Raw genomic sequence first — 25,133 nt, forward strand, 5'->3', positions numbered from 1 at the left:
CTGTTGATGATTGTTCAGCAGTTAGTTGTGATTCTGGTGCTCTTGCAAGAGGGAGTGAGTGTAATTTAAAAATCAGATAAGAACAAATGTTGGCAAAAATAGAAATGAGAACACTCGTACAAAGCTGATAGGAATATAAATGGTGCAGCACCTTGGAAGCACCTTGGAAAACTATCTGGCAGTTCCTTAAATGTTTAAATATTGAGTTACTACATGACCCAGGAATTCCACTCCTAGGTATACACCCAAAAGGATAAAAACATATGTCTACAGAAAAACTTGTACACAGATGTTTATAGCAGCAGTATTTATAATATCTAAAAGGTAGAAACAGCCCAAATGTTCATCAACTGATGATTAGACCAACAAAAGTGGTACAGCCATGCAATGGAATATTATTTGGCCATGAAAAGGAATGGAGTACAAGGGACTTCCCTGGTGGTCCAGTGGTAAACAATCTGCCTTCCAATGCAGGGTACGCAGGTTCAATCCCTGATTGGGGACCTAGGATCCCACATGCTGTGAGGCAACTAAGCCCACGCACTGCAACTACTGAGCTCACGCACCTCAAGGAGAGAGCCCACGTGCCGCAAACTGCAGCACCCATGCACCCTGGAGCCTGCACAACACAATTAGAGAGGGAAAACCCGCATGCCACAACTAGAGAAAAGCCCGAGCGCAGCAACGAAAGATCCTGCATGCCAAGCACCGCAACGAAAGATCCTGCATGCCTCAACGACATGACGCAGCCAAAAAAAAAAAAAAAGGAGTGGAGTACTGATACATGCTACCACATGGATGAAACTTAAAAACATTGTGCTAAGTGAAAGAGGCCAGTCCCAAGAGTCCACATATTGGTATGCAATGTTCAGAAAAGGCAAATCTATACAGACACAAGACATTAGTGGTTGGCTACAGCTGGGAGGGAGGCAGATGGGATGGTGGGAGCATAATAGCTAAAGGGCATATTTTTTTTTTTAAGTGATGAAAGTGTTCTAAAATTGATGGAGGTAATGGCTGCACAACTCTGTGAATATACTAAAAACCATTGTAGGGCTTCCCTGGTGGTGCAGCGGTTGAGAGTCTGCCTGTCAGTGCAGGGGACACGAGTTCGAGCCCTGGTCTGGGAGGATCCCACATGCCGCGGAGCAACTGGGCCTGTGAGCCACAGCTACTGAGCCTGCACGTCTGGAGCCCGTGCTCCGCAACAAGAGAGGCCGCGACAGTGAGAGGCCCGCGCACCGCAATGAAGAGTGGCCCCCGCTCTCCGCAACTGGAGAAAGCCCTCGCACAGCAACGAAGACCCAACACAGCCAAAAAAAAAAAAAAAAAAAAAAAAATTAAAAACCATTGTATTGTACACTTTAAATAGGTGAACTGTATAATGAATTATAACTCAATACAGCTGTTATTTAGAAAACCACCCTTACCGAGAAAGATATATTAAAATCTACGATTGTAGGTGGTTTATTTTCCTTGTTGTTCTGCCAAAGTTTGCTGGATATATTTTGAGTCCATGCTATTAGGTGCATACAAATTTAAAACTAATGTCTGCTTGATGAAGTGAACCTTTTATAAGTACAAAGTGATTCTTTTTATCTTTAATACCGCTTTTTTGTTGCAGTGTCTGCAGTGTATTCATACTGGCTTTCTTTGTTATTTAAAAACAAAAAGCAGGGCTTCCCTGGTGGTGCAGTGGTTGAGAGTCTGCCTGCCAATGCAGGCGATGCGGGTTCGAGCCCTGGTCTGGGAAGATCCCACATGCCGCGGAGCAACTGGGCCCGTGAGCCACAACTACTGAGCCTGCGCGTCTGGAGCCTGTGCTCCGCAACAAGAGAGGCCGCGATAATGAGAGGCCCGCGCACCGCGATGAAGAGTGTCCCCGCTTGCGGCCACTAGAGAAAGCCCTCGCGCAGAAACGAAGACCCAACACAGCCATAAAAATAAATAAAAAATAAATTAAAACAAACAAAAACCAAAAAGCAATGATAAACCTTTACATATATACATCTCTGTGCACAGAAGCAGGTATAGCCATACATTAAATATCTGAAGTACACTTGCTTGCTGGGTTAAAGACAGGTACAATTTAAATCTGACAGATGTCTCCAGGGTGTTCTCCAAAGAGGCTGCAGCAATCACATTCCCGGGCACCTCTCCCCCACCCCCGCCGCCCAGGGTATCGGAGCGCTCCTTACACAGACAGCTTGAAATTTGAGTTTCTTTTGCTCTGTTATGAAGTGGTGAGTGAGCCTGCACTCAGGAATTGGACTAAAATTTTCCCACATGGTGACCAGTCCCCGGGCTGGAAGGAAGCGCCGCTGGGAGACCCACCTTGCTGATCTCCGTCAGGGACATGGTGATGCTGTAGAGCTGGCTCTTGCTGGTGCTGGCGATCAGCGTTTCCTCGGAGGGGCTGAAGCACATGCAGAGCACGTCCTGTTTGTCTGACTGACTCGGGTCATTGCTCTGTGGGTCCACAGGAATCTGCCCAAGACACAGGACAGCGGTCAGCAGTGCCCTCACATTGTCAGGGTGTCCTCGGGCTTTCAGATTCTCTCAGATACTGTAGCTTATAGACTCCTGACCATGCTTCCTGGATCCTCCTCAGATGTGGAGAAGGGAGGGCTTGAGGGGCCTCCGTTCCTGTGGGTTTCCTACTCACCTTTAAGTGATTAGTGGCTGAATAACAAGGCAGCGGTACAGGTGAAACTGATCCACCTGTACATCTCAGTTTGAGATCCCCCCTCGCAACCAGCGTTAGTCTAACCCCGACTCTCGTCCAGCTGTTGGGAGCCCAGTGTGGGCGCCCAGCTGCACCAGGTACACAGTGTGTGCTCCAGGGCAGTAGAGGGGAAGGTGGCAGCCCTTCTACCACATGGAGTGGGTGACAGGGCAGAGAGAAGAGAAGGGGTCACACAGCTCCTGCAGCGGTCTCAGGGGGCCGGGAGTTCCTAGTGGACATTATGAGACTAGATTTCCTTTTCCCTGCTATTTCTCTCCTTCCACTAACAACGAAACTTATTGAAAGGCTGGTCTGCATGTACCATCTCCACTTCCCTACCACACACTCAGTTCTTAATTCCTTATAATGTGGCTTCCACTGCATCATTTACTGAAACTGTTCTCATAAACATCACCAAAGCCTGATGTCCCTGCTCAGCCCTCATCTTCTAGGCTTTTCTAGAGCCTGCAGCAGTGACCTTGGCACCTTCCTCCCTAGAAGGCCCTGGCCTCCTGTGCTGCCCTGACCCTGCCTGGAGTCCTGTCTTCCTATGTACCTCCTAACCCGTCCTCATGAAGTCTACTCTCCCTGCCTCGCCAGAACAGCAAGGGCTCTGGGAAGCCCTCCCTGACCACCCTGGGCTGAGTGGGCCCTGATGTTCCCTCAATGTGCCCACCGCACCCGGGGTTCCCTCTGCTGTCACACGCATCACACTGTGTAAAGTAGAATGGGAGCCTGCAGACCGAGGACCGTGTCTGTCCCCACGTCTGTCTCCTGGTGCTTGGAGCAGGGCCTGACACATAGCAGGCGCTCAGTGACCGCGCGGTGTGACCTCACAGCCCTCCCCCAGACAGTGAGGTCCCCGAGGGAAGCGTCCACGTGTGATTCGCCCACCGCAGGCCACACCACAGAGCCTGGCCCGTGATAGCTGCACGACGGACGTTTGTTGACTGAATGAGTGAAGGACAACACCTTCTCAGTGCCCTGCTGGATTCTCATCCTGTCCCAGTCTTGAAATTAGGAAATGCTAAGTTTTGTCCTCAGTTCTCTTTTTGGCTCTATATTTTCTCTCTCAGTGATTTTACCTAATATAAGGGTTCAGTGAAAACAATAGTAGTAAGGTAATTACAATAATAAATACTTAAAATAGTGAAAATAAAGCATTGACTACATGCCAGATACAAGCCAAGCACTATGGGTGTGTGTGTGTGTGTGTGTGTGTGTGTATGTGTGTGGTGGATATATTGATCTCACTCCCAAGGTCTAAACCACATATCCAACTGCTTCACTTTATCCTTGCCTCTGGTCAAATGTCAACATTCCTCAGCGAGGCCTCCCCAGGTCACTCTCTCTAGAACAGAAGCCCCTCTCGTTCCCTGTCCTTTCCTGGTTTTATTTTCGTCACAGAATTGATCTCATCCAACAATCTGTTCATATTTGCTTGTTTACTTGTTGACTGAGCTCTAAGGGCAAGTCTTAGTGTGGTTACTTCTCATCTGTATCCCAGCCCCGAGCATAGAGCCTGGCACATAGTAAACACTCAATAAATATTTGTTACATGAATAAGCACACAAAAGAATGACCTGCTTTATAGGCAAAGTAAACTCACAGTGGTCCCCCCGAGCCCCCACCCACCTTGCTCTCACCTCTAGTTTTCGTGCTGTGGCATCCTTTCCCAGCATCCAGCACAGAGCCTGGGCATTCTCCCTGAGAGCTCCTTATCTCTGGGCTCCCACATCTGCTCAGGGAACGTCCTACAGACTTAACCTTTGCAAAGGCTCTCTCTGCTTCCCACTGCTGTGATCCTAGACCTCACTGCGTTTTCGCTTCAGTAACAAAAAGGCCTCAGAACTGATTCCTAACGGTGGCAATAACTAGTATCATTTATCAAGCACAGGCACTGCATCAGTGATTACACAGATGTCGTTTAATCCTTTCGATAACCACAAGGGATAGGCTATTTCCTTAACAAAGAGACACAGGTTTGCTAGATTCAGCAACTCATGTGAAGTCACTCAGCCAGTAAACCTCAGAGTCAAGTGTGACTCATTCATTGTGTATTTAACCACTTCATATCCAATGCCCCCAAATCGCCTGCACCATGCAGCAACGGCAGATTACTTTTCTGAAGCATAATGCTTCTTCACTGAAAGCAGGATGCCTGCCCATTTACATACACATTCCACTAGCTGGCTTTGCCATCTTTCACCAGCCTTAGCTCCTCTCTTTCCCTTCAAGTGACTTCAGGTCCCTCCACTGGGCAACAGATGTCTCCCAAACACACCACCTGCTCCCTGTCAGTGGTGCCTTTGCTTAATTTGTTCCTTTCACCTGGAATTCCTGATCTGTTTCTTCCTGTCAAATGTTATCCATCCTCTACGACCCTTCCTCAAAGATTATCCTCAAACATCTTGAAGCCTTCATGGTTCTTCCCCAACAAGATAAGCTCTCTCTCCACAACAGTGTGTATCACTTATTCCCCAAATATCTACTGAATGCTTGCTGTGTACCAGGTAGTTTTCTTGACATTAAATATCAATATACATTATGGGAACACTGAACTTCAAAGAGAAAATAGAATTTGCCAAAGCTCTCTCCCAGGAGTCAGATCCGGATCTCCCTAATTCTATACCCCAATTTTGTCCAACCCATCTTAAAACTCCCCTCAGGACAAATGGCTCAGCCCTCAGCCCCTCTCCCCGCATCAGACGCCCTGTCAGTGCTCTGCTGCCAGAGAACAAATGCCAGTCGGACCCCAGTATTGCTTCTTCCTCCCCTCCTTACCCGGATTTCCCTGCTCTCACGGTAAAACTCCTTCTCTTCCATCTTCTCAAACAGTAGAACTCTCCCTGGCCCAGCAGAGCAGGCAAATCCCTTGGAATAGGCTGCGATGGCAGACACCTGGGGCAGGGACAGCTGGTGGTGGCTGCCGGCCATCACGACCTGCTCGTAGGAAGGGACTGGGGAGGTGATTGTCGGAAATTCGATCAGGCTGGAAAAGAAGACAGCATGTTAAGATAACAGAGATGATTCCAAGGAGATGAATCCTGCTAGGGATGAGAAAGAAGGGCTGTCCTTGGGTGTGGGAGAAACCAGCATGAGCCCCTTTCCCACGGCCCAAATGCTCCCCTTTGGCTGGGAATGCTACCCGAGCTCCATGGAAGATGGAAGGTTATGCATTTATGTGGAAGTCTCGCAAACCTGTGTGGTCACTGTTTTCATTGTCATTATCATATTCATTTTGTTGTTTGGAAAAAAGTGGCTCAGAGGGGTTGTTTCCAAGATCGCAAAATTAATAAGGGGAAGAGCTGAGACTTGTTTTTTTTTGTTTTGTTTTGTTTTGTTTTTGGCCATGCTGCAAGGCATGTAGGATCTTAGTTCCCCGACCAGGGATAGAACCTGTGCCCCCTGCAGTGGAAGCGTGGAGTCCTAACCACTAGACCACCAGGGAAGTCCCAAGAGCTGAGATTTGAATCCAGGTTTCCATTTCCTCCCTGCCTCCCTTCTCCTTCCTCCCTTCCTTCCATTGTTTCTCTTTCATTCATTCACACATGTTTTCATTCATTCATTCATTCATTCATTCATATAACATTTACTGGAGTTATGCTGTGTTAACAGCTCTGTGAAACAATGGTAAATAAGTTGACACAGTTCCTGCCCTGAGAAGCTGATGGTCTAGGGGGCACGTGATAAGGACTGTTAAGGGCAGCTGAGTAGGATGGGAGCATCCAGTCAGCAGCTAACAAGGGTTTTCTGAGGACAGTTACAGAGAAGGACCACCTATCTGAGATGAGCAGAGGCTGAGAGCTCCCAGCTGAGATGTGAAGGACAAAGAGGACTGTGTCAGGCATGTGTCTATGTCCAGGGGAGTGGGGTCGGGGTTGGGGCAGACCAAGCCCAGAAGCAGGAGAGTGCACGAAGCATGTGCGGTAGACAGAGGCAAGAGCTGATGCTGCAGATGTAAAGAAGGGTCCGAGCAGCAGGGATGTGTTCAGGAGTCTGAGGCTTTATTCTTGGAGCCCTGGACCCACTGAAGGATGGTGAACCCAGAAAACTGGAGGGCATATGGTCTTAAGGAAGTTCTCAACATAATCACGATAAAAAAGGAGACGTCATTGGCATGGAGGGTGGTGAAAATGGGTGAACCCAAAGTCACTGAGGAAGAGGCATCTACAGTGTGCCATTGTGGTTGAGGGCTCAGGCTCTGGGGTCAGACAGATCTGGGTTTGAATTCTGACCTGTCATTTAACAGTGCTGTGATACTGGGTGAGGCACTTAACCTCTTTCAGCCTCAGTTTCCTCATCTATAAAATGGGCATGATAATAATATATACTTTTTAAGGTAAGACTCAAATGAGGATATATATAAAGGGCTTAAGGCAGTGTCTAGAACACACAATGGTACTTTCCAATATGGGTGAGATACGACTGTTATTGGTTGCAGTAGAGGTAAAATTGACAGCTCTATCCTGACCCCCCACTTTAGCCCATATGCTTTGTCAGATTGACTGACAACATTTCCTTGCACTTCCTTGTTGGTCTGGTGCCTCCCACTGAATTGTAAGGTCCTATGGACCTGTGTCCCCAGCACCTGGCAAGATGCCTTGCACACTGCAAGGGTTTGGTGGACATTTATTTAATTGATTCAGTAAATCAGGCAGCCATTAGAAAACATATTTTTGAAAATCTGTGGTTTTGAAGACTAGTCATACTAAAACGTTTATAAAATGAGGTTAGGTATAAAAATAAAAAGAATTGTATCTAGGTTACAGTCATAACTTTCAAATTTGTGCTTGAATATGGAAGAACACTAGAAAGGCAGAGGGAAAATGAAAAGCATTGATTTTTAAGGTAGAGGGGATAGGAGTGATTTTTAAAGAATGCTGTTTTCGGTGTAATGCTATTACCACAATGAGTGTATTTTTCCAAGAGCTCCTGACCAGAGGGCGCCATTACCTCTCGGATTCCTGGATCACCCCCAGGTTTTTCGTCTCGCTGGTGGGCTCCCTGACCATGATACTTGTCTCCCAGCGTTGATCTCCAGACTCAAAGAGGAAGAGCCTGCCTGTGTCAGTGCCAACAACAATCTTGTCATCAGACACCCAGGTGTGGGCGAGATAGTTTTGGGGTTCTCCCCTCTGAAAATTAGTTTGCTTCAGGGTTCCCTCAGCAAAACGGAGAAGCTTAAACATCCCATTTCCAGTGACACAAATCTGAGTGTTATCCTGGGGATTGAAGCTCACCTGCAAAATGGGAAGGAATTAAAGAAAAAGATATATAAAACTAAACTTGATGGCATTATTTCCCATTTTACTAATTACGAGTTATCCCAGGTAGCTCATAGGATCCTTTAAACATCACTAAATCATATAATTTTAAGACCATACTTGACAAGAGGACAGATCTATATCCATTATATTTGTACAGCCCATGAGTCTTTAGCCTAGGAAACCTTCAAAAGTCATCTGACAAAGGCCAAAAAGCAAGATGAGCAGGTCTTGACAGTCACCAAACTCTGTGCCAACAAAATGGAATGAAGGCTCAGCTGGAAGCATAAAATGAGGGTTTGGCAGGTTTATGTGCCCTCTTCAGGGAGAAGGAACCACATGTCAGGGACTAAACTTCCTTTATCTCTACCCTCATCCCAATGCGCAGTCATGGGCAGCCAACCTGTCACCTCCACTGGATGGTGAGCACCTGGTGGGGCTGTGGCTTTTTCATCTCTGTATCCCCAGTGCCGGGTTCAGAGTGGGCATCCAATGAATGTTTCCTGGATCTATTTGAGAGGAGGTGCTCCCTGCTCTGAATAGGATGCCATATCATGCCTTACTGTGACCTGGGTGAAATAATCTTTGGGCTCTACCTGCCTTTGCTCTGATTCCGTGATCACCAAGCAACCTCCTGACTACTAATTTCATCTCCCAAGGACTCTTCTGTTACCAGGGAGGAAATACACTGGATAAATGCTGTGTGTTCTGCTTGTGACATGCTGGTTCACAAGCCAGACTCTGTGAGAATAACGGAGTCTGTGCCCGAGATGCTGACTAGCCAATATCTCTGAACGTGAACAGAACTGAGTGCTTGGACTTGGAAAACTGAGCACTAGATCCTAGACCAGGTTGACTGCTCCAAAAAAAGCCTCCTTGGGCCCCGACCAGCCCCCCGACACATCCTCTTCATTCTGCCCTCAAACCACGATAGAAACTTCTGCTCCCCACGTAAGTGCGATTTCATGGACAGCTTCCTAAAGACCTACCACTTCACACCACCTTCCTGAAGTCTTCCCACTGCCCCGCAATGCTGCCCGGAAGAGGCCAGGACCAGGGAGAGACAGTAAATTTGATCAACCCGCCTCTGGGCTTGACCTGGGACCAGAAAGCAGTTCTGGGCCAAAGTGAAGAACACAGCCCAGGGAGTCAGGGAGTCCTGGCCCTGCTAAGTTCTTGGAGCCTCAGTTACTTCATCTTTAAAACAGAGACAGTAATTATGCATACCTTATATGGTGTTGTGAGGCAAACTTTAAAATGCATTTTAAGAAATTAGCACTATTCCTGACACAAAGAAAGCATTCAGTGAGGGACAGCTTGTACTATTTTTTAATAATTTGCACCATACTTGTCATGCTGGGTGGTACCTGGTAGACAGCATTGTTCTGAGTATCAGTTCTAACAATGGCCATTACTTTCTGTTTTTCCCACAGCCAATAGACAAGGTTTGACTCTGGAGGTGACGTCTGGGTCAAGAGGTATTTGGAGTCTGGAGAAAAAGCCATGCAAATGAACTTCTGAACTGGGAAGTCAAAATTATTAAGGACTTTGCGCTTTCGGCAAGGGACGGCTGACAGCTCATAAATGGTGATGACGGGTTTTTCTTGCACAGTCTCGGAGATAGCGAGGTATCGCCGATTGGGACTGATGGACAAGGCCAACATGCCCTGACTCTTGTCTGAGCCTGCAAACAAAGGAGAGGAGCTGGTGAGGGGAGATCATGCATTCACCAAGATTCAGCATGAACCAGGCACCGTGGTGGGCACTGCCGAGGCAACAGGAGAAAAGTGCAGACACAGGTTAATTGTCAATCCCTGTGTCCCTCGGGGCAACTGTGTCTGGGCTATTATGAAAATAACTAGGATGGGCACCTCACTGAGGCCGTGGTGGGAGAAGTCAGGGAAGGATTCCTGAAGGAAGATGAAGTGTGGTGGGGGGGTGGGGCACGTCAGGGAGGGCAAAGGTGTGGATGTGAGAAAGGGTATAGACGGAGGGGGAACTGCACATGGTGGGAGATGGCTGAGCATCCCCTGTGAGCCAGGGGTGACCAAAGATGGGTCTGGAGCATGCAGTAGGGTCAGATCAGAGGCCTTTATGCCCTGAGCAGTCAGCACTCAATACTCTTCCTCCACTTTCCAGGCTGGGATGTTAACCACTGGATTCCTCAGCCTCCCTTGCAGTTAAGTGATCTATGTGACATTCTGGCTGAGAGACAGATGCAGAGGTCTGCTGAATGGGCTTTATGGTAAAGCCCGTGCTTCCTTCAAAACCAGGAGGTTTCTCTCCATTTTTCAAGAATAAAGAGGCGATATCTGGTGGTCGAGCACTCTTCTTGTCCATGAGGTAACAAGTGTGAGAATGAAGGCCATGGGCCTCTAGAGAGCAGAGCCTGATGTAAAGATTAAACTGCAAATGCTTTATTTGGGTAATGTAATCAGGTCTGCTTTATAATTTTCATGGGCCCTAGGCACTTCTGCTTTCATGGGCCCCTTCCTCCATTAAAATATGGTAAAAAGTATACTTTATGACTCATTGCTTTAAAGAAGAATATAATCCATGCTGGATTCACTAGTATTATATTCATTTGTTCCTGATTTTAAAATAAATTAAAATTAAAATTTTTCTTGGGTCCCTAAAAGCATCACGGGCCCCAGGCTGTGCATCACAGTAATTTGGCCTGATACAAGCCCCGGGCGGGGCGGGTGAGAGAGGCAGGGGAAGCTGTGTTAGAAAGTGACACGATGGACTCCATGCTGCTGCGTCACACAAGCCGCAGCAAGTTGGACCAGCCCGTGGGCTTCTCTGGAAGGGCTGCAGGGAGTACCTGCACCTCTGAGAAGAACCCAGGGTTTGGGTCACTGAGAGCCTTGCATGAGAGTTTGGACTTTACCAGGGAGGCCAATGGGAAGGCCCCGGGAAATTTTAGGAAGGTCCGATGTGTGCTGTAGAAAGATCCCTCTGGCAACTTTATGGAAGACAATCCTGGAGGGAAGGAAACTTCAGCAGGTTATTTCAAAAACCGGGACACATGGCAGCAATGAGCAACAGGAAGGCAGTAGGGGTGATGGGAACAGGAGGTTAGAGAAATGCTAAGGGGTAAAACCAGGAAGACTCAGTGAAGGTGGGGTGAGGGGCTGATGGAGAGAGAGTAGCAATGAATGACATTTAGGTTTCTGGTTTGGTGATGGGAGTGGTGGTGACAACTGGGATGGAACACAGGCTAAGGGAGCTAGGGGCCATGGTGAAGGTCACGTCCACTGTTTTTCACTGAAAATAGTCCATGCAAATATTTCTGATTTAATCATGCTTATTTGCTTCCAGTTTTTTATGATTTCATTTTTTTTTTTCTGCACTGAAGTCTTTAATCCATCTCAGGTTCATGATGATTCCCCTTTCCCAAATATCAATACCTAACCGGTTACCCCAGCACTAATTACTAATGCTACCTTTATGTTGTATTAAATTCATTTATCCATTGTATTCATTTATGTGTGTATTACTGGGTTCTGGGATATTTATACGAGGACTAGCTTATTTTTGTAATCATATCCTTATCATGTGTTTGGATAGCTGGCAAAGTAGGCTCTTAAGGAAAGAGGGAGAAAAAAGGAAAGGATAAATTCCATTCTGGATATATTGTGTGTGAGGTACATACTGTAGAACGTTCAGGTAAAGAGGTCTAGCAGGCAGCTGGATATGATGAAAGCTGAGGGAGATGTTTGGACTGAAATACAGATTTGAGACAAAAGTCATGGGGCTATAAGATATTGATGAAAGAAATAAAAGATGACACAAACAGATGGAGAGACATACTATGTTCTTGGATTGAAAGAATCAATATTGTGAAAATGACTATACTACCCAAAGGAATCTACAGATTCAATGCAATCCCTATCAAATTACCAATGGCATTTTTCACAGAATTAGAACAAAAAATTTTTACAATTTGTATGGAGACACAAAAGACCACAAATAGCCAAAGCAATCTTGAGAAAGAAAAACGGAGCTGGAGGAATCAGGCTCCCTCACTTCAGACTATACTACAAAGCTACAGTCACCAAAACAGTATGGTACTGGCACAAAAACAGAAATATAGATCAATGGAACAGGATAGAAAGTCCAGAGATAAACCCATGCACTTGTGGTCACCTAATCCATGACAAAGGAGGCAAGAATATACAGTGGAGAAAAGACAGGCTCTTCAATAAGTGGTGCTGGGAAAACTGGACAGTTACATGTAAAAGAATGAAATTAGAACACACCCTAACACTATACACAAAAGTAAACTCAAAATGGACTAAAGACCTAAATGTAAGGCCGGATACTAAAAAACTTTTAGAGGAAAACATAGGGAGAACACTTCTGACATAAATTGCAACAAAATCTTTTTCAATCCACCTCCTAGAATAATGAAAATAAAAACAAAAATAAACAAATGGGACCTAACTAAACCTAAAAGCTTTTGCACAGCAAAGGAAACCATAAACAAGACCAAAAGACAACCCTCAGAATGGGAGAAAATATTTGCAAATGAAACAACCAACAAGGGATTAATCTCCAAAATATATAAACAGCTCATTCAGCTCAATATCAAAAAAACAAACAACCCAATCAAAAAATGGGCAGAAGTTCTAAATGGACATTTCTCCAAAGACATACAGATGGCCAAGAGGCACATGAAAAGCTGCTCAACATCACTAATTATTAGAGAAATGCAAATCAAAACTACAATGAGGTATCACCTCACACCAGTCAGAACGGCCATCATCAAAAAATCTGCAAACAATAAATGCTGGAGAGGGTGTGGAGAAAAGGGAACCCTCTTGCACTGTTGGTGGGAATGTAAATTGATACAGCCACTATGGAGAACAGTATGGAGGTTCCTTAAAAAACTAAAAATAGAACTACCATATGACCCAGCAATCCCATTACTGGGCATATACCCTGAGAAAACCATAATTCAAAAAGAGTCAACTACCACAGTGTTCATTGCAGCTTTATTTACAGTAGCCCGGACATGGAAGCAGCCTAAGTGTCCGTCGACAGATGAATGGATAAAGAAGATGTGGTGCATATATACAATGGAATATTACTCAGCCATAAAAAGAAATGAAATTGAGTTATTTGTAGTGAGGTGGATGGACCTAGAGTCTGTCATACAGAGTGAAGTAAGTCAGAAAGAGAAAAACAAATACCATATGCTAACACATATATATGGAATCTAAAAAAAAAAAAAAAAAAAGGTTCTGAAGAACTGAAGAAGAGCAGGACAAGAATAAAGACGCAGACGTAGAGAATGGACTTGAGGACACAAGGAGGTAGAAGGGTAAGCTGGGACAAAGTGAGAGAGTGGAATGGACATACATACACTACCAAATGTGAAATAGATAGCTAGTGGGAAGCAGCCGCATAGCACAGGGAGATCAGCTCGGTGCTTTGTGACCACCTAGAGGGGTGGGATAGGGAGGGTGGGAGGGAGACGCAAGAGGCAGGAGATATGGGGGTATATGTATACATATAGCTGATTCACTTTGTTATACAGCAGAAACTAACACAACATTGTAAAGCAATTATACCCCAATAAAGATTTAAAAAAAAAATCTGCAAACAATAAATGCTGGAGAGGGTGTGGAGAAAAGGGAACCCTCCTACACTGTTGGTGGGAATGCAAACTGGTACAGCCAGTATGGAGAACAGTATGGAGGTTCCTTAAAAAACTGAAAATAGAGTTACCATATGATCCAGCAATCCCACCCTGGGCATATATCTGGAGAAAACCATAACTGGAAAAGATATATGCACCTCAATATTCACTGTAACACTATCACAATAGCCAAGACATGGAAGTAACCTAAATGTCCATCGATAGAGGAATGGATAAAGAAGACGTGGCACATATATACAATGGAATATTACTCATCCATAAAAAAAAGAACAAAATAATGTCATTTGCTGCAACATGGATGGACCTAGAGATTCTCATACTGAATGAAATAAGCCAGATAGAGAAAGATAAATATATGATATCGCTTATATGTGGAATCTAAAAAAAGGCTACAAATGAACTTATCTATAAAACTGAAATAGAGTTACAGATATAGAAAATAAACTTATGGTTACTGAAGGGTAAGGCGGGGGGAGGGATCATTTGGAAGACTGGGATTTATACATACATACCACTATACATAAAATAGATAACTAATAAGGACCTACTGTATAGCACAGGGAACTCCACTCAGTACTCTGTAATGGCCTATATGGGAAAAGAATCAAAACAAGAGTGGATATATGTATTTGTATAACAGATTCACTTTGCTGTACACCTGAAACTAACACAACATTGTAAATCAATTATACCCCAGTAAAAATTTAAAAAAAGAAAAAAAGAAAGGAAGATGGAGAAACAAGAAGGAACAGTTAACAAAAAGTTGGTATACAAACAAACACTGTATAAAACAAAAGAAATATTTACCTTTGGCCTTTAGAAAAAAATTTTTAAAAAAGTCACGGTGGGGAGTTGAAAGTGTGCACGTAGATGAGATTGCCTGGAGGACGGAAAGGGCAACGGTTCACTCCCTCCTCTGCGCTTTTGTACCAGGGCTGTACCTGGCCTAGCAGGTGTGCTGCTCATTTACATAGTCCCGCTCATTTGAATACATACCTGTCCCCACTACAATACTGAGAGCTCCTGGTCTGGCTTTCTTGCTTATTCATTCTTTCAATCACCAGCGCCTGCCACCAATATATGCTGACTGACTGCAGAGTCTGTAAATGCTTTTGCATTGTTTTAACCCAGTCAGTGACTGATTCCTCCTTGAAATACGTTCACCTCTTGCATGGATTTCCTCTTATCTTTCTGGCTACTCCTCCAAAGACTCTTTTGCAGGTTGTTCCTCATTTTCCTGGCACTATATGTAGGAGGGCCCCAGAGCCCAATCTTTCACCTTCTCTTTCATAAACATATTCACTCCCTGGGGGATCAAATCCATTCTAAGGACCTAATATTTCACCTCCATGCTGATGACCCTCAAATTTCTATCACCAGCCTGGACCTCTCTCTCTCTTGAACCCGGACCTGACATCAAAGGGCTTGCTTAGGATCCCATTTGCATATTTAGCAGGCATCTCAGTCTTCCCATGTCAAAAACTAACCTGATACGCTCCACAAAGCCTGCTCATTCTGAAGTCTTTCCTGCTTCAGTTAGCAGCAACTCCATCCTTCTGGTTGCTCAGGCCAAAACCCTTGCTTTTTCCTTTTCTCTTCCACCTACATCAGGTCTATGAGGAAACCTGTCACCTTCACCTTCAAAACACAGCCAGGCTTTGATCTCTTTTCACCACCCTATTGCCTGCCACCTGCTGTGAGCCACCATGTTCTCTCACCTGGATTATATTAATAGCAATAGTCTCTCAGCTGCTTCCTCCCTTGCCCCTCCTTAAATCTATTCTCTGTACAGTAGCCAGAAGGAACCTGTTGAAACATAAGTCAGATCATGTCACTCTGCTCAGAATCCCCCCTCCCGCTGGCTTCTCACATCACCAGAGTAGGAGCCCTTGACCTCAAGGCCCATGTGACGTTGCTCCCATTACTCTGCCTCACCTCTCACTCCTCCTCCATTTACTCCACTCCAGCCACACTGGCTTCCTTGCTATTCCCCTAACACACTCAGCACCCTCCTAACCCAGAGCCTAAAAGGTGAGAGGCAAATGTATAGAGCACCGAAGAGATAATACAGAATAAGCTTGGGGTAAGGGATGATTCCTTAACAAGACACAAAAAGGAAAAGGTTGACACGTTTGACTTCATTAAAACTAAGAATTTCTGTCCATCAGGATACCATAAGGAGGAAGAAAACACAAGCTCCAAACTGGGAGAAATTATTTGTTATATATATATATCTGACAGAGGGTTAACATACAGAAAATATAAAGTGTGCCCATAAATCAGTAAGAAAATTACCCCCAAAAAACACAGAACATGGATAAAAGACTTAAGACATTTCACAGAATGAGTAGCCTCTTAACCGTGTGAAAAGTTTTTCATCCTCATTAGTACTAGATAAATGCACATTAAGACCACAATAAGATACCCTTTCTCAAGCATCAGATGAGCAAAAATTAGAAAGTAGAAACTAGAAAGATAGCAAAGGGGGGTGAGGTTGTGGAGGAATGGCAGTGTGAATTGGTACTGCCACATTACCCAGTAATTTTAGTCCTGGTGTGTGCCCTGGAGAATCTCTGCACAAGTGGATGAGTACACATGTGCAAGAATGTTTATAGTGGCATCATTTGAAATAGCAAAAAAAAGTTCATTCCCAAATGTCCATCAACACTAGAATGGATAAATATACTTGAGAATTAGAGTCCTATGAGTAATAAAATGAATTCAGTTAATATGTATCAAGATGCATGAATCTCAAAAGTATGTCGTTGAAAAAAAGAAGCAAGTCACAGAATACATACACTATGGTTACATTTATATAAAGCTGGTGAAGAGCACAAACAAAAAGGATATCTTACATAAGGCCACACAGATAGACATGTGGTAAAATTACGTAGAGAAATAAGGGAATAATTACAAAGTCCAGAATGGAGTGAGAGTCTGCATGCGTGAGAAGAATGAAGTCAGGGAGAAACACTGGAACTGGTAATGTTCTATTTGCTCTCCTGTTGGTGGGTTCACAGATCTTCATTTTATTATAGTTCTTTAAATATTACGTATATGTAGTGTACAGTCTTTTGTATGCAAGTCACAATAAAACATGTTGAGTGCAAAAAAGAGTGGAAAAAGAGAGTAGGTGGTTAAGCTGTGGAAATCATGTATATTATTAGCAGCACCAATGCGAACAAAACCAAATGTTACAGTATACAAACGGTTATGTGTGACTTGGGCTGAAATCTCCAGTGTCTTCACCATACATGGGTTCAAAAGGTGTTGTCATGAAAGTGGTGTACTCTGGAAAACTGTTAGAAAACTCAAAAAGTGGCCCTGGTGACGACAAAGACAATGATATTGAAGATGCATGAAACTCTTTAAAAGAATTTTTTTCATTAAATCACAGTGAAAAAAAGTACTTTTAAATTAACATGATTTTACATGTGATTTTAACTATGTATGTGTGATTCATTAATCTATACATTAAATAAGGCAAGACATGTATTTCTTCTACATTTATAAAACTATATATATATTCAAGTTGGCCAAAAAAGTTTCCTTTCAATCGTCGTGTCGGTATTATGGGGTTATATTTGGCATACACGGTTATGTATGTGTCAGATTGGAAAGAGATTTACCTGGAATGAATTTTTGCCACTTCTGATCCACATTGTACTTCACACAGTGATTTCCTGAAGGAAATATAATGATCTGTTCATCGAAGAAGAACACATTGTTGGACACGTGGGATCGAAGACCAAAAACATGCAGCGACTGAGCTACCACAGTGGACATGGTCCCAGTAAGGAGTTTTGCTAAAGATGCAGCGCAGCTGGTGAGAGTGGAGAAGCGCGTCACCCCGCCCACACTACCGTCCCCGCCCCCGTGACACGCCCCTAGATCCTCCCCTGGACTCCTCCTCCGCCCCCTCCCCGCAGCAACCTTCTCTCGCGCCCCCGACCCCGCTCCTGCGTCTCCTCTTTCCTTTGGTCTTCGTGGCTTCCTGCTCCTCCGGATGACCCCGAGGGACCCTTCCCACCTGTCGCTTCTGCTCTCTGGATCACCAGAGCACGCGTGTATACAGGGTACTACACCTACGAATTCCAAGCAACGCGGCACTCACAGACGCCGGAGCGGTTCCTATAGCAACGGGAAACCGGAAGTGTGTCAGCAACCGGAAGCGGAACTCCGATCAGAAAGTTCAGCTGCATCTGGGCTCTGTCGGGAGCTGGTGCGGTTCCAGTCCACGTGGAGCCGCGGGCGGGAGGGCAGGGGGCTGAAAGCGGGCGGCGGCGGCGACGAGGGGAGCCCTTTTCCAGGCGCGGGGGCCTCGGGCTCCTTCGCTTCCTCCGGCGGGTGTGGACGTGCGTGTTGCGAGATGGACACTCCCCCGCTCTCAGGTTCGGACTCGGATTCTGACGACTCCCTTGTCACAGACAAAGAGGTAGGTGTCATCCGAGCTCGTGGGGCTGCGCGCGGGAGACGGGTCCTCACTCCCCGGTACTGACCGCCGATCGTGCCCTGTAGTTGCAGGAGGCGTTTTCCCGAGGGCTTCTGAAGCCAGGCCTCAACGTGGTGCTAGAGGGGCCGAAGAAGGCCGTGAACGACGTGGTGAGCTCGGGCGCCCGGTTGGAGGGTGCTAGACTTGGGATGCGCGCGAGGCACCGTTGTGCTCGGGAGGCTGCGTTCTAGTCCCAGGAAAGACACAACCTGCGTATTGCCAAGAGGTTCAACTACCTGTCGGGGTCTTGGGGGTTAGCTCTTCGTCCACTGGCCTATTACTGTCTTGTGAGCTTAGTGTCTGAATTTCCTAGAATGGCCTGAAGCAGTGTTTGGCTGAATTCAAGCGGGATCTGGAATGGGTTGAAAGGCTTGATGTGACCCTGGGTCCGGTACCGGGAATCCATGGACCTCAGGCAACATCTCAGAACAAGGATCAGAAAGCTGTTGATCCAGAAGATGACTTTCAGCGTGAGATGAACTTGTATGTATGTTTTCAGATGTGGCAGAGGTTGTGGGTTCCTGTGCTGGAGAGGGGGAAGCCGCGGGCCTGTACTCAGAGGTGTCGTAAGCCGGGGTGTAGGGAGGAAGGCTTCTTTGGACTGAAGAGCTAGGAGATTCTCCCTGGTTGAGAGAAGAGCCCCTTTGTCCAGCAATCACAATTTAAAGTCCAGTTTATTTTCAAATACTCAGTTTTAAAGTTTGTGTGTGTGTGTGTGTGTGCAGTTAATTATTAGAACAAAACTTTGCTTATGGAAGGTCCTCATATGGGCTTTTCTTAGTGACCAAATAAGAATGTGTAATTGGCATTTGTTTGTAAGTTAATGGGCACTTCTAAAGTGGCCATTCTCTTAAACTACTAATTTATTTTTAGCAATACTCTCCACTCCTTTTAAAAAGAGTGTACATCTCAATTTCTCCCATTAAGTTAATGAGGTTTTATTACTGTTTTTGTTTGTGTGTGTGTTCTTGCTGGTGGAGGTCAGATGTTGAGAGTCCTTCTGACCTTGGATGCCTCATGAGAGGCAGTGAAAAGGATGTAAGGCCTCTCTCCCTTAGCTTATTTTACACTTTTGTCCTACATCCTCAGCTACTCTCAGGCCCAGGCAGCAGTGCTTGCAGTATTGCCCCGCCTGCGTCAGCTCAAAGTCCCTACCAAGCGGCCCACGGATTATTTTGCAGAGATGGCCAAGTCTGATCAGCAGATGCAGAAGGTGAGAAACAGAAATGGTTTTCTCCGGATAGCTGAGGCGTTGTACTTAAGTGTATTCAGCTGGCTTGTCTCCTTTAACATTTAAACAAACATAGGCATAAGCCCACTGATAGGGAATGGGTTGTCAGTGGACAATTATTATCTCAGTTATCTACATCAGATTCATGCCAATCACCACCAGTTGGATAAATGTAGGGATGACCTTTTCCTAATTTAAACAGTTAAGGGGAGGAAAGTACTGTAAGAAGTTTGGTCCCTGAAGTAAAGATGGCATTTATGCATTTCCTAACTGGCTTGGTCATGGCATGATGTGTGGAAAAGACAATAGTTCTTTTCTGCCAATGCCTGGGGGCAGCACTATAACTTGTAGACAGTTACCTTTCTCTGGGCCTCCGTTTTCCTCTTCTGTAAAATGAAGGATTAATATATGGCTCAGATTTGATATAATTTAGAGTTAGGTAGAACTTGGTCCTCATTCAACTTTGGGAGGCAGAGAATTACCAACATCTAATCCAAGATATACCTAAGTAGTTCCCTTGGGTCTCAAGCTGGATTTTCTTGTCTCAGTGGTACTCAGGGAAGCTAATCTAGAGACCAGCCCAGACCCATCTCTGCACATTCAAACTGACAACTGTTCATCCTTTAACTGAAATGTGTATGTTTAATGCAAGCTGCTAGGTACCTGATATCTGTCTGAGCTTTTATTGTGTATGTGGTGTATTGGAGAAGGGGGCTGAAGCTGCAGACTGGTTTAACCACAGTCTGCCGACAGTAGGGATGGAGAGAAGTTAGTCTTCTCTCCTGGTACAACGCCATTTTGCGTAATGGATCAAACAACACACTGGGAGGAGGGAGGTCGCTTTGATGTTCTGGCTCCAAGGCTGAGACTTTTGGTGTCTTGGACAAAGTGGTCAGCCTTTGGGCCTTATTGTCCTTGTGTGTAAAACACAGGGCTTGAAGTAGATGATTCACAAGGTTCCTTGGAGCCCCGTAGTTTGCAGAGCTGGGAATAACTGCTCCCTGCTGCAGTGCACCCTAAGTAAGCAGCAGTCATCCCATTTTCAAATAACATAAGCTGATAATATTTTGTGTTTTAGATTCGACAGAAGCTGCAGGCTAAACAGGCCGCCATGGAGAAGTCGGAAAAGGCTAAGCAGCTTCGAGCACTTAGGAAATACGGAAAGAAGGTGGGAAGGAAAATGAGCGGGGATGGGATGGTGCCAAGTGTGTTTGTCAGTAGATTGCTTGGTCTGAGTTGGTTCCGTGCTCCGTGTGTGTTCCATCGTGTGTTTACTGTTTCACAGTGGCGACGGTGCTAGTGTCCACGAGCACAGTCCTTCCTGGACACCTGTGTGTAGCCAGAGGTAGTGTGGTCACTACCGGCAAGTCATGCGCCTCTCTGAGCTGCAGTTTTCACACCTGTACAGCAGAGAATTGGGTCCAGATCAATGGTTTCCAAACCTGACCTCACAGCACAGTCAACTGGGGAAACTTCAAAACAGATTTCTAGGCTTCGGGAACTCTGGGAATCTGTATGTTTTCATCCCTTGCCCCTAAAGCTTCTCAGATGTTTCCAATACACATCCTGGTTTGAGAATCACTGGCCTAGATGATTGTAAAGTCCTTGAAGGAATCAATCATATTATTGATTGTTATCCAATCAGAAAAAACGGCACCAGTATGTTTGAACTGTGACTGAGTTCTAATGTAAAACCAGAAGGCATACCATGAAACTTTTCTTGATTTCCTTATTTATTTCATGGTTACCTAAGAAGGAAGATGACAGGAACTAAACTTAGGGTTGTGGGAAGAAAATGACCGTGAAGAGAGTCAGCATGGGTGTTAAGACTTTGTTAACATTTTGGACATAAACACTTGTGATGTGGGTGCACAGTTGCAGTTATTTCACTGACGGATCCTCAGCAGGGTATGAGCAGATTAGCATCCTGGACTCTGCACAAGGGCAGCTGTGGATCTATTGGATGGATGTGGTTGGTGGTTGAGATCAACTCAAAGACTTGGGCAATTGGCTTAACATAACCTAAATTATCAAAGGAAAGAATAACTTAGTCGGGCCCATTAGCCCCTTGTTTCTAATATGAGGAAACCTCAGGGCTGTGTTTCTCAGTGGGGGACAGTTTTGCTTACCAGGGAACATTTGGCAGTGCTGGAGACATTTTTGGTCTTTGCGTCCTGGTGGGGAGCGTCCTGTTGGCAGCTAGTGGGTAGAGGGCAGGGAGGCTGCTGAACACCCTGCGGTGCCCAGGACAGGCCGTGCTCCCACACACAGAGTGATCCTGCCCAAGCTGTCATGGTGTTGAGATGGAGGAGTGCTGCCTTAGCGTTTAATCATCTCTTTTTGCCCTTAAAGCTTTTTTTCTTTGTTTTTCGGGGAGATTGTTTTCTCTGTTGGTACTTTCATGCCTAGCAACAGTAGGTTAGATATTTAATCTGCCCAAATATAATTAGTGGGAGAATTGGATGTAGACATAAACATGATTTGTGCAGTTTTGTAGGCAGGTTGTGTCATGGGGTAAGGGTGCAGACTGCCTGCGTGTGAATCTCAGCTCCGCACTTTCTCGTGTGTGACTCAGTCAAGTTGTGTAACCTCTCTGTGCTTCAGTTTCGGGGTCATAAGAATTTCTACTTCCCTGGGTGGTTGAGACGAGAAATGGAGAATATCCTTAGAGCCTTAGTGTAGTTGTGGCACATGGTCAGTGTTCAGCGGTGGTGGTAATGTCACAGCGTGGTTACTGAGAGAATGTAGACACTTGCAGTGCCGGCTTGGAATGGGTTTAACAGTCCTGTGTCCACGTCCAGGTGCAAACAGAAGTTCTTCAGAAGCGGCAGCGGGAGAAAGCACACATGATGAGTGCCGTTAAGAAATATCAGAAAGGTGAGTATATTCTCTCCTAAGGCTGCAGGTGAGCAGGGGTACCTGCTAATTCTAACAAACACATAGTGCTCTAGAGGCTTGATTGATTTGGAACTATTGGACCTAAGGTTTGGGAATGGTGTGGGGAGCAAGATGGGCCTCTTAATACCAGTTCCATAAGTAACATCCTTCTTTTGAAGCTTAATCTTTTCTTAAAATACGATGGCGCTGATCAAAGTACTTCTTCACTCCCAGGCTTCTCTGATAAACTGGACTTCCTTGAGGGAGATCAGAAGCCTGTCGCACGGAGCACGAAAGGAGGAGCCAAAGGCCAGCAGATGAAGAAGGGGTATGGGTGCTGGGTTCTGTCTTGGTGGTGGTGCACGCAGGGCCACAGTTCACGGTGTGACCTCAGTGCAGAGAGTGTGGCCACAGCTACAGGCCGTGTGATGGGCCCGTTCAGCCACGTCAGTCTTTGAAGTCTAAAATGAGGCGATTTCAGGATTTGGCACATTTTGAGCGAACGCTCGGTAGAAGTTGATTCCTCATGTGTGATGGTTAAGTGTGCAGACCTAAGGTTCCCATCTGGACTCCGCCACTCATTTGGAGGGTAGCTTTGAGCAGGTTATGGCACCTTTCTAAATGTTAATTTCCTTATCTATGAAAATGAGAAAATTGTAAGTGCCTGTTAATATTAGGAAGATTTGAAGGGGATAATGTTGGATATTATTATTGGTTCTTTTCGTTTACCTTTATGCATTTCTGGACACCCGTCCTGGGGGAAATGGTCATTTCTGTATAATATAGTACATGCTATGATAGAGGCATTAGATAGAGTAGTCTGGAAGCACATTTTAGAAATATGTGACATGGTCCAGAGGTCAGGGTCAGGTGATGACTTCCTGGAGGAGGGTCTACCTGAGCTTAGTCTGAAGCATGAGTAGGAAGGAATTAACCAGGAGAACAGGAGAGACACGGGGTTTCGGGAAGAAAGAAGAGCACTAATGAGCAAAAGCATAGATATGACAGCAGCCAGCATTTGGTATCACAGGGATACAGTGTGGGCAAGGAGTGGCGTGGTGTAGCTGGGGGGACCTGGGCTGAGTACAGGGCAGTGTTTGTTGGCCTTGTGAGGAGCCTGGGCTCTATCCAGCAGTCAGTGGGGAGCCGCTGATGGGCTTTATTCAAAATAGCGAGCAGGTCATGTTCATGTTTTAAATATTTCAGTGTTGCTTGTGTAAGTGAGGGAGGCGGGGACTGTTACAGAAGTCCAGAGAACAAGGATAATGACCTAGAAGTGTTAACGGGGGTAGAGAAGAGAAAATGGGTTGAAGAAATATTCAAGAGGTTAAATTAGCAGGTCTCAGTAACTGAGCTGGGTGTAGAGAACGAAAGAAGGAAGAATCAAGGCCCACTCCAGGTTCTTAGTGTGGGTGCCTGAGTAGATGGTAGGACCACCAGCCTCAAGTTAGGACATAGATACAGGAGCTGAAACCAGTCTAGAACAGAGGTGACCTGTGACTTTGGATATGGTGAATTGAGATTCCTGTGGGATGACCAGTTTTAAAATGTATTACACCTGAATGTTAACTGCATTTAATATCCTTGAGAGGAATTGAAACAACTGAGGATGATTTAGCAAGATTTAGTTTAAATAGAAAGGTTTCTGAAGATAAGTGGTAAGCCACATGATATATCTGGGTCTTTTCCTGATTCTTGCTCTGTTTTCCTGCTTTGGTGGTTAAGACTGTAAATAGATGAGCTTGCCTGGGGAGTTTGTAGAGTAGAAATGTAGGGCCAAGGATGAGATTCTAGGTACAGTAGTACCTGTACAGATAGGAAACTGAGGGTATTGTTGGGTCATTACATTCATCAGGATTTGCAGTGCTGAGGGTAACGTGTAAGACCGCTTTTTTCCAGGCCCAGTGCCAAGCGACGCTATAAAAACCAGAAGTTTGGTTATGGTGGGAAGAAGAAAGGCTCCAAGTGGAACACTCGTGAGAGCTATGATGATGTATCCAGCTTCCGGGCCAAGACAGCTCATGGCAAGGGCCTCAAGAGGCCTGGAAAGAAAGGATCAAATGTAAGTGAGCCGGGGGCGCAGGTGAGGGGCCAGAGCAGCTTCCTCTCCCACCCCGCCCCTCCCCGTTGCCTTACTTTCCCTGTATCCTGACCCTGGGGCAGAAGGCCAACTGCCGTGTGAATACATGTGGTGCTTCCTTTTCTGCAGAAGAGACCCGGAAAACGGACAAGAGAGAAAATGAAGAGCAGAACACGCTAAATAAGCAGCATCTTTGTAAACAAAGACCAAGAAAAAGGGATGGAGACTTGGGATTTCACAGTGCAGTTGGATCCCTTCTGTTGGTTTCCTTTTGTAAAAATTCTTTCAATAAACTAAAGAAAAATTTTCAGAGAAATATATATTCTTGGTTAAAAACTCAGGACTAAAAGATTTAGAAGTTACTTTTTACATATTAAATAATACTGCCATTTATTGGTAATAAATAAATGAGCCCTGTGGAAGTTAAAAGCATGGATTCTGGGGCCAGACTGCTCGGTTTGACACCTGGCTCTGCTGCATACTTGCTGCTTGACCTTGGGCAAGTTAATTTTTCTGTGCTTTGTCATCTCCATGTAGACATGATAATAGTATCTACCTAAGAGGGTTCTTGTCAGCGTTGAGTTAATATGTGTAAAATGCTTAGGACACTGCCTGCCGTATGAGAGTGTATACCTGTGTAGGATTATTTTGCTGGGTGGGGTGGCTCTCCCTAATGTCTGTTGAGCCATGGTGGTGCATATTTGAAGCTTCTCCATTGCTGACTGGGAGCTGTGCAGAGGTTGGATGTGGTGAGTGGGCCATGTTACGTGTTGGGCTTTCCTGTGTCTTGAAAGGT

At 45.3% G+C, this 25,133-nt stretch overlaps 2 protein-coding genes and 1 long non-coding RNA gene across 6 annotated transcripts in view; 2 read left to right on the forward strand and 1 right to left on the reverse strand.

Moving 5' to 3' along the window:
- Positions 1 to 17,722, reverse strand: part of CFAP57 (cilia and flagella associated protein 57) — a 75,433-nt gene extending 57,711 nt beyond the window's left edge. Inside the window, exons 1-6 of one of the 4 annotated variants that reach the window (XM_082392624.1) lie at positions 17,688 to 17,722; positions 17,287 to 17,463; positions 9,360 to 9,676; positions 7,682 to 7,968; positions 5,510 to 5,717; positions 2,335 to 2,487 (exon numbers count right to left, since the gene is read on the reverse strand). In XM_082392624.1, the coding sequence (XP_082248750.1) occupies positions 2,335 to 2,487; positions 5,510 to 5,717; positions 7,682 to 7,968; positions 9,360 to 9,676; positions 17,287 to 17,443 (1,122 nt within the window). In that variant the 5' untranslated portion in view covers positions 17,444 to 17,463; positions 17,688 to 17,722. Of the gene's footprint in view, positions 1 to 2,334; positions 2,488 to 5,509; positions 5,718 to 7,681; positions 7,969 to 9,359; positions 9,677 to 17,286; positions 17,534 to 17,687 lie in introns of those variants that run through there. The other 3 variants (XM_082392625.1, XM_082392626.1, XM_082392627.1) reach the window with 3 other exon arrangements.
- LOC309629059 lies at positions 9,669 to 17,188 on the forward strand. Its single transcript, XR_014244828.1, has 2 exons — positions 9,669 to 15,787; positions 15,899 to 17,188. It is a non-coding gene; the product is annotated as an uncharacterized lncRNA (long non-coding RNA).
- Positions 17,723 to 17,843: 121 nt separating the features above from the next.
- EBNA1BP2 (EBNA1 binding protein 2) lies at positions 17,844 to 24,653 on the forward strand. The gene is made up of 9 exons (XM_082392663.1): positions 17,844 to 18,092; positions 18,176 to 18,259; positions 18,463 to 18,632; positions 19,239 to 19,362; positions 20,459 to 20,548; positions 22,182 to 22,257; positions 22,492 to 22,585; positions 24,157 to 24,319; positions 24,467 to 24,653. Exons 1-9 carry the CDS (start codon positions 18,027 to 18,029, stop codon positions 24,515 to 24,517), a joined length of 918 nt encoding a protein of 305 aa, XP_082248789.1. The 5' UTR covers positions 17,844 to 18,026; the 3' UTR covers positions 24,518 to 24,653.
- The last annotated feature ends 480 nt before the right edge of the window (positions 24,654 to 25,133 follow it).

This window comes from Balaenoptera borealis (genome assembly GCF_965194805.1).
Source record: "Balaenoptera borealis genome assembly, chromosome: 1".
NCBI lineage: Eukaryota > Metazoa > Chordata > Mammalia > Artiodactyla > Balaenopteridae > Balaenoptera > Balaenoptera borealis.

Bases quoted from the DNA above. Each gene is read 5' to 3' on its own strand.
- EBNA1BP2 (XM_082392663.1), top strand. From the start codon at position 18,027: ATGGACACTCCCCCGCTCTCAGGTTCGGACTCGGATTCTGACGACTCC. The intron at 20,549-22,181 runs GTGGGAAGGAAA...GTCCACGTCCAG, and splicing joins TTAGGAAATACGGAAAGAAG to GTGCAAACAGAAGTTCTTCA. The intron at 24,320-24,466 runs GTAAGTGAGCCG...CCTTTTCTGCAG, and splicing joins CTGGAAAGAAAGGATCAAAT to AAGAGACCCGGAAAACGGAC.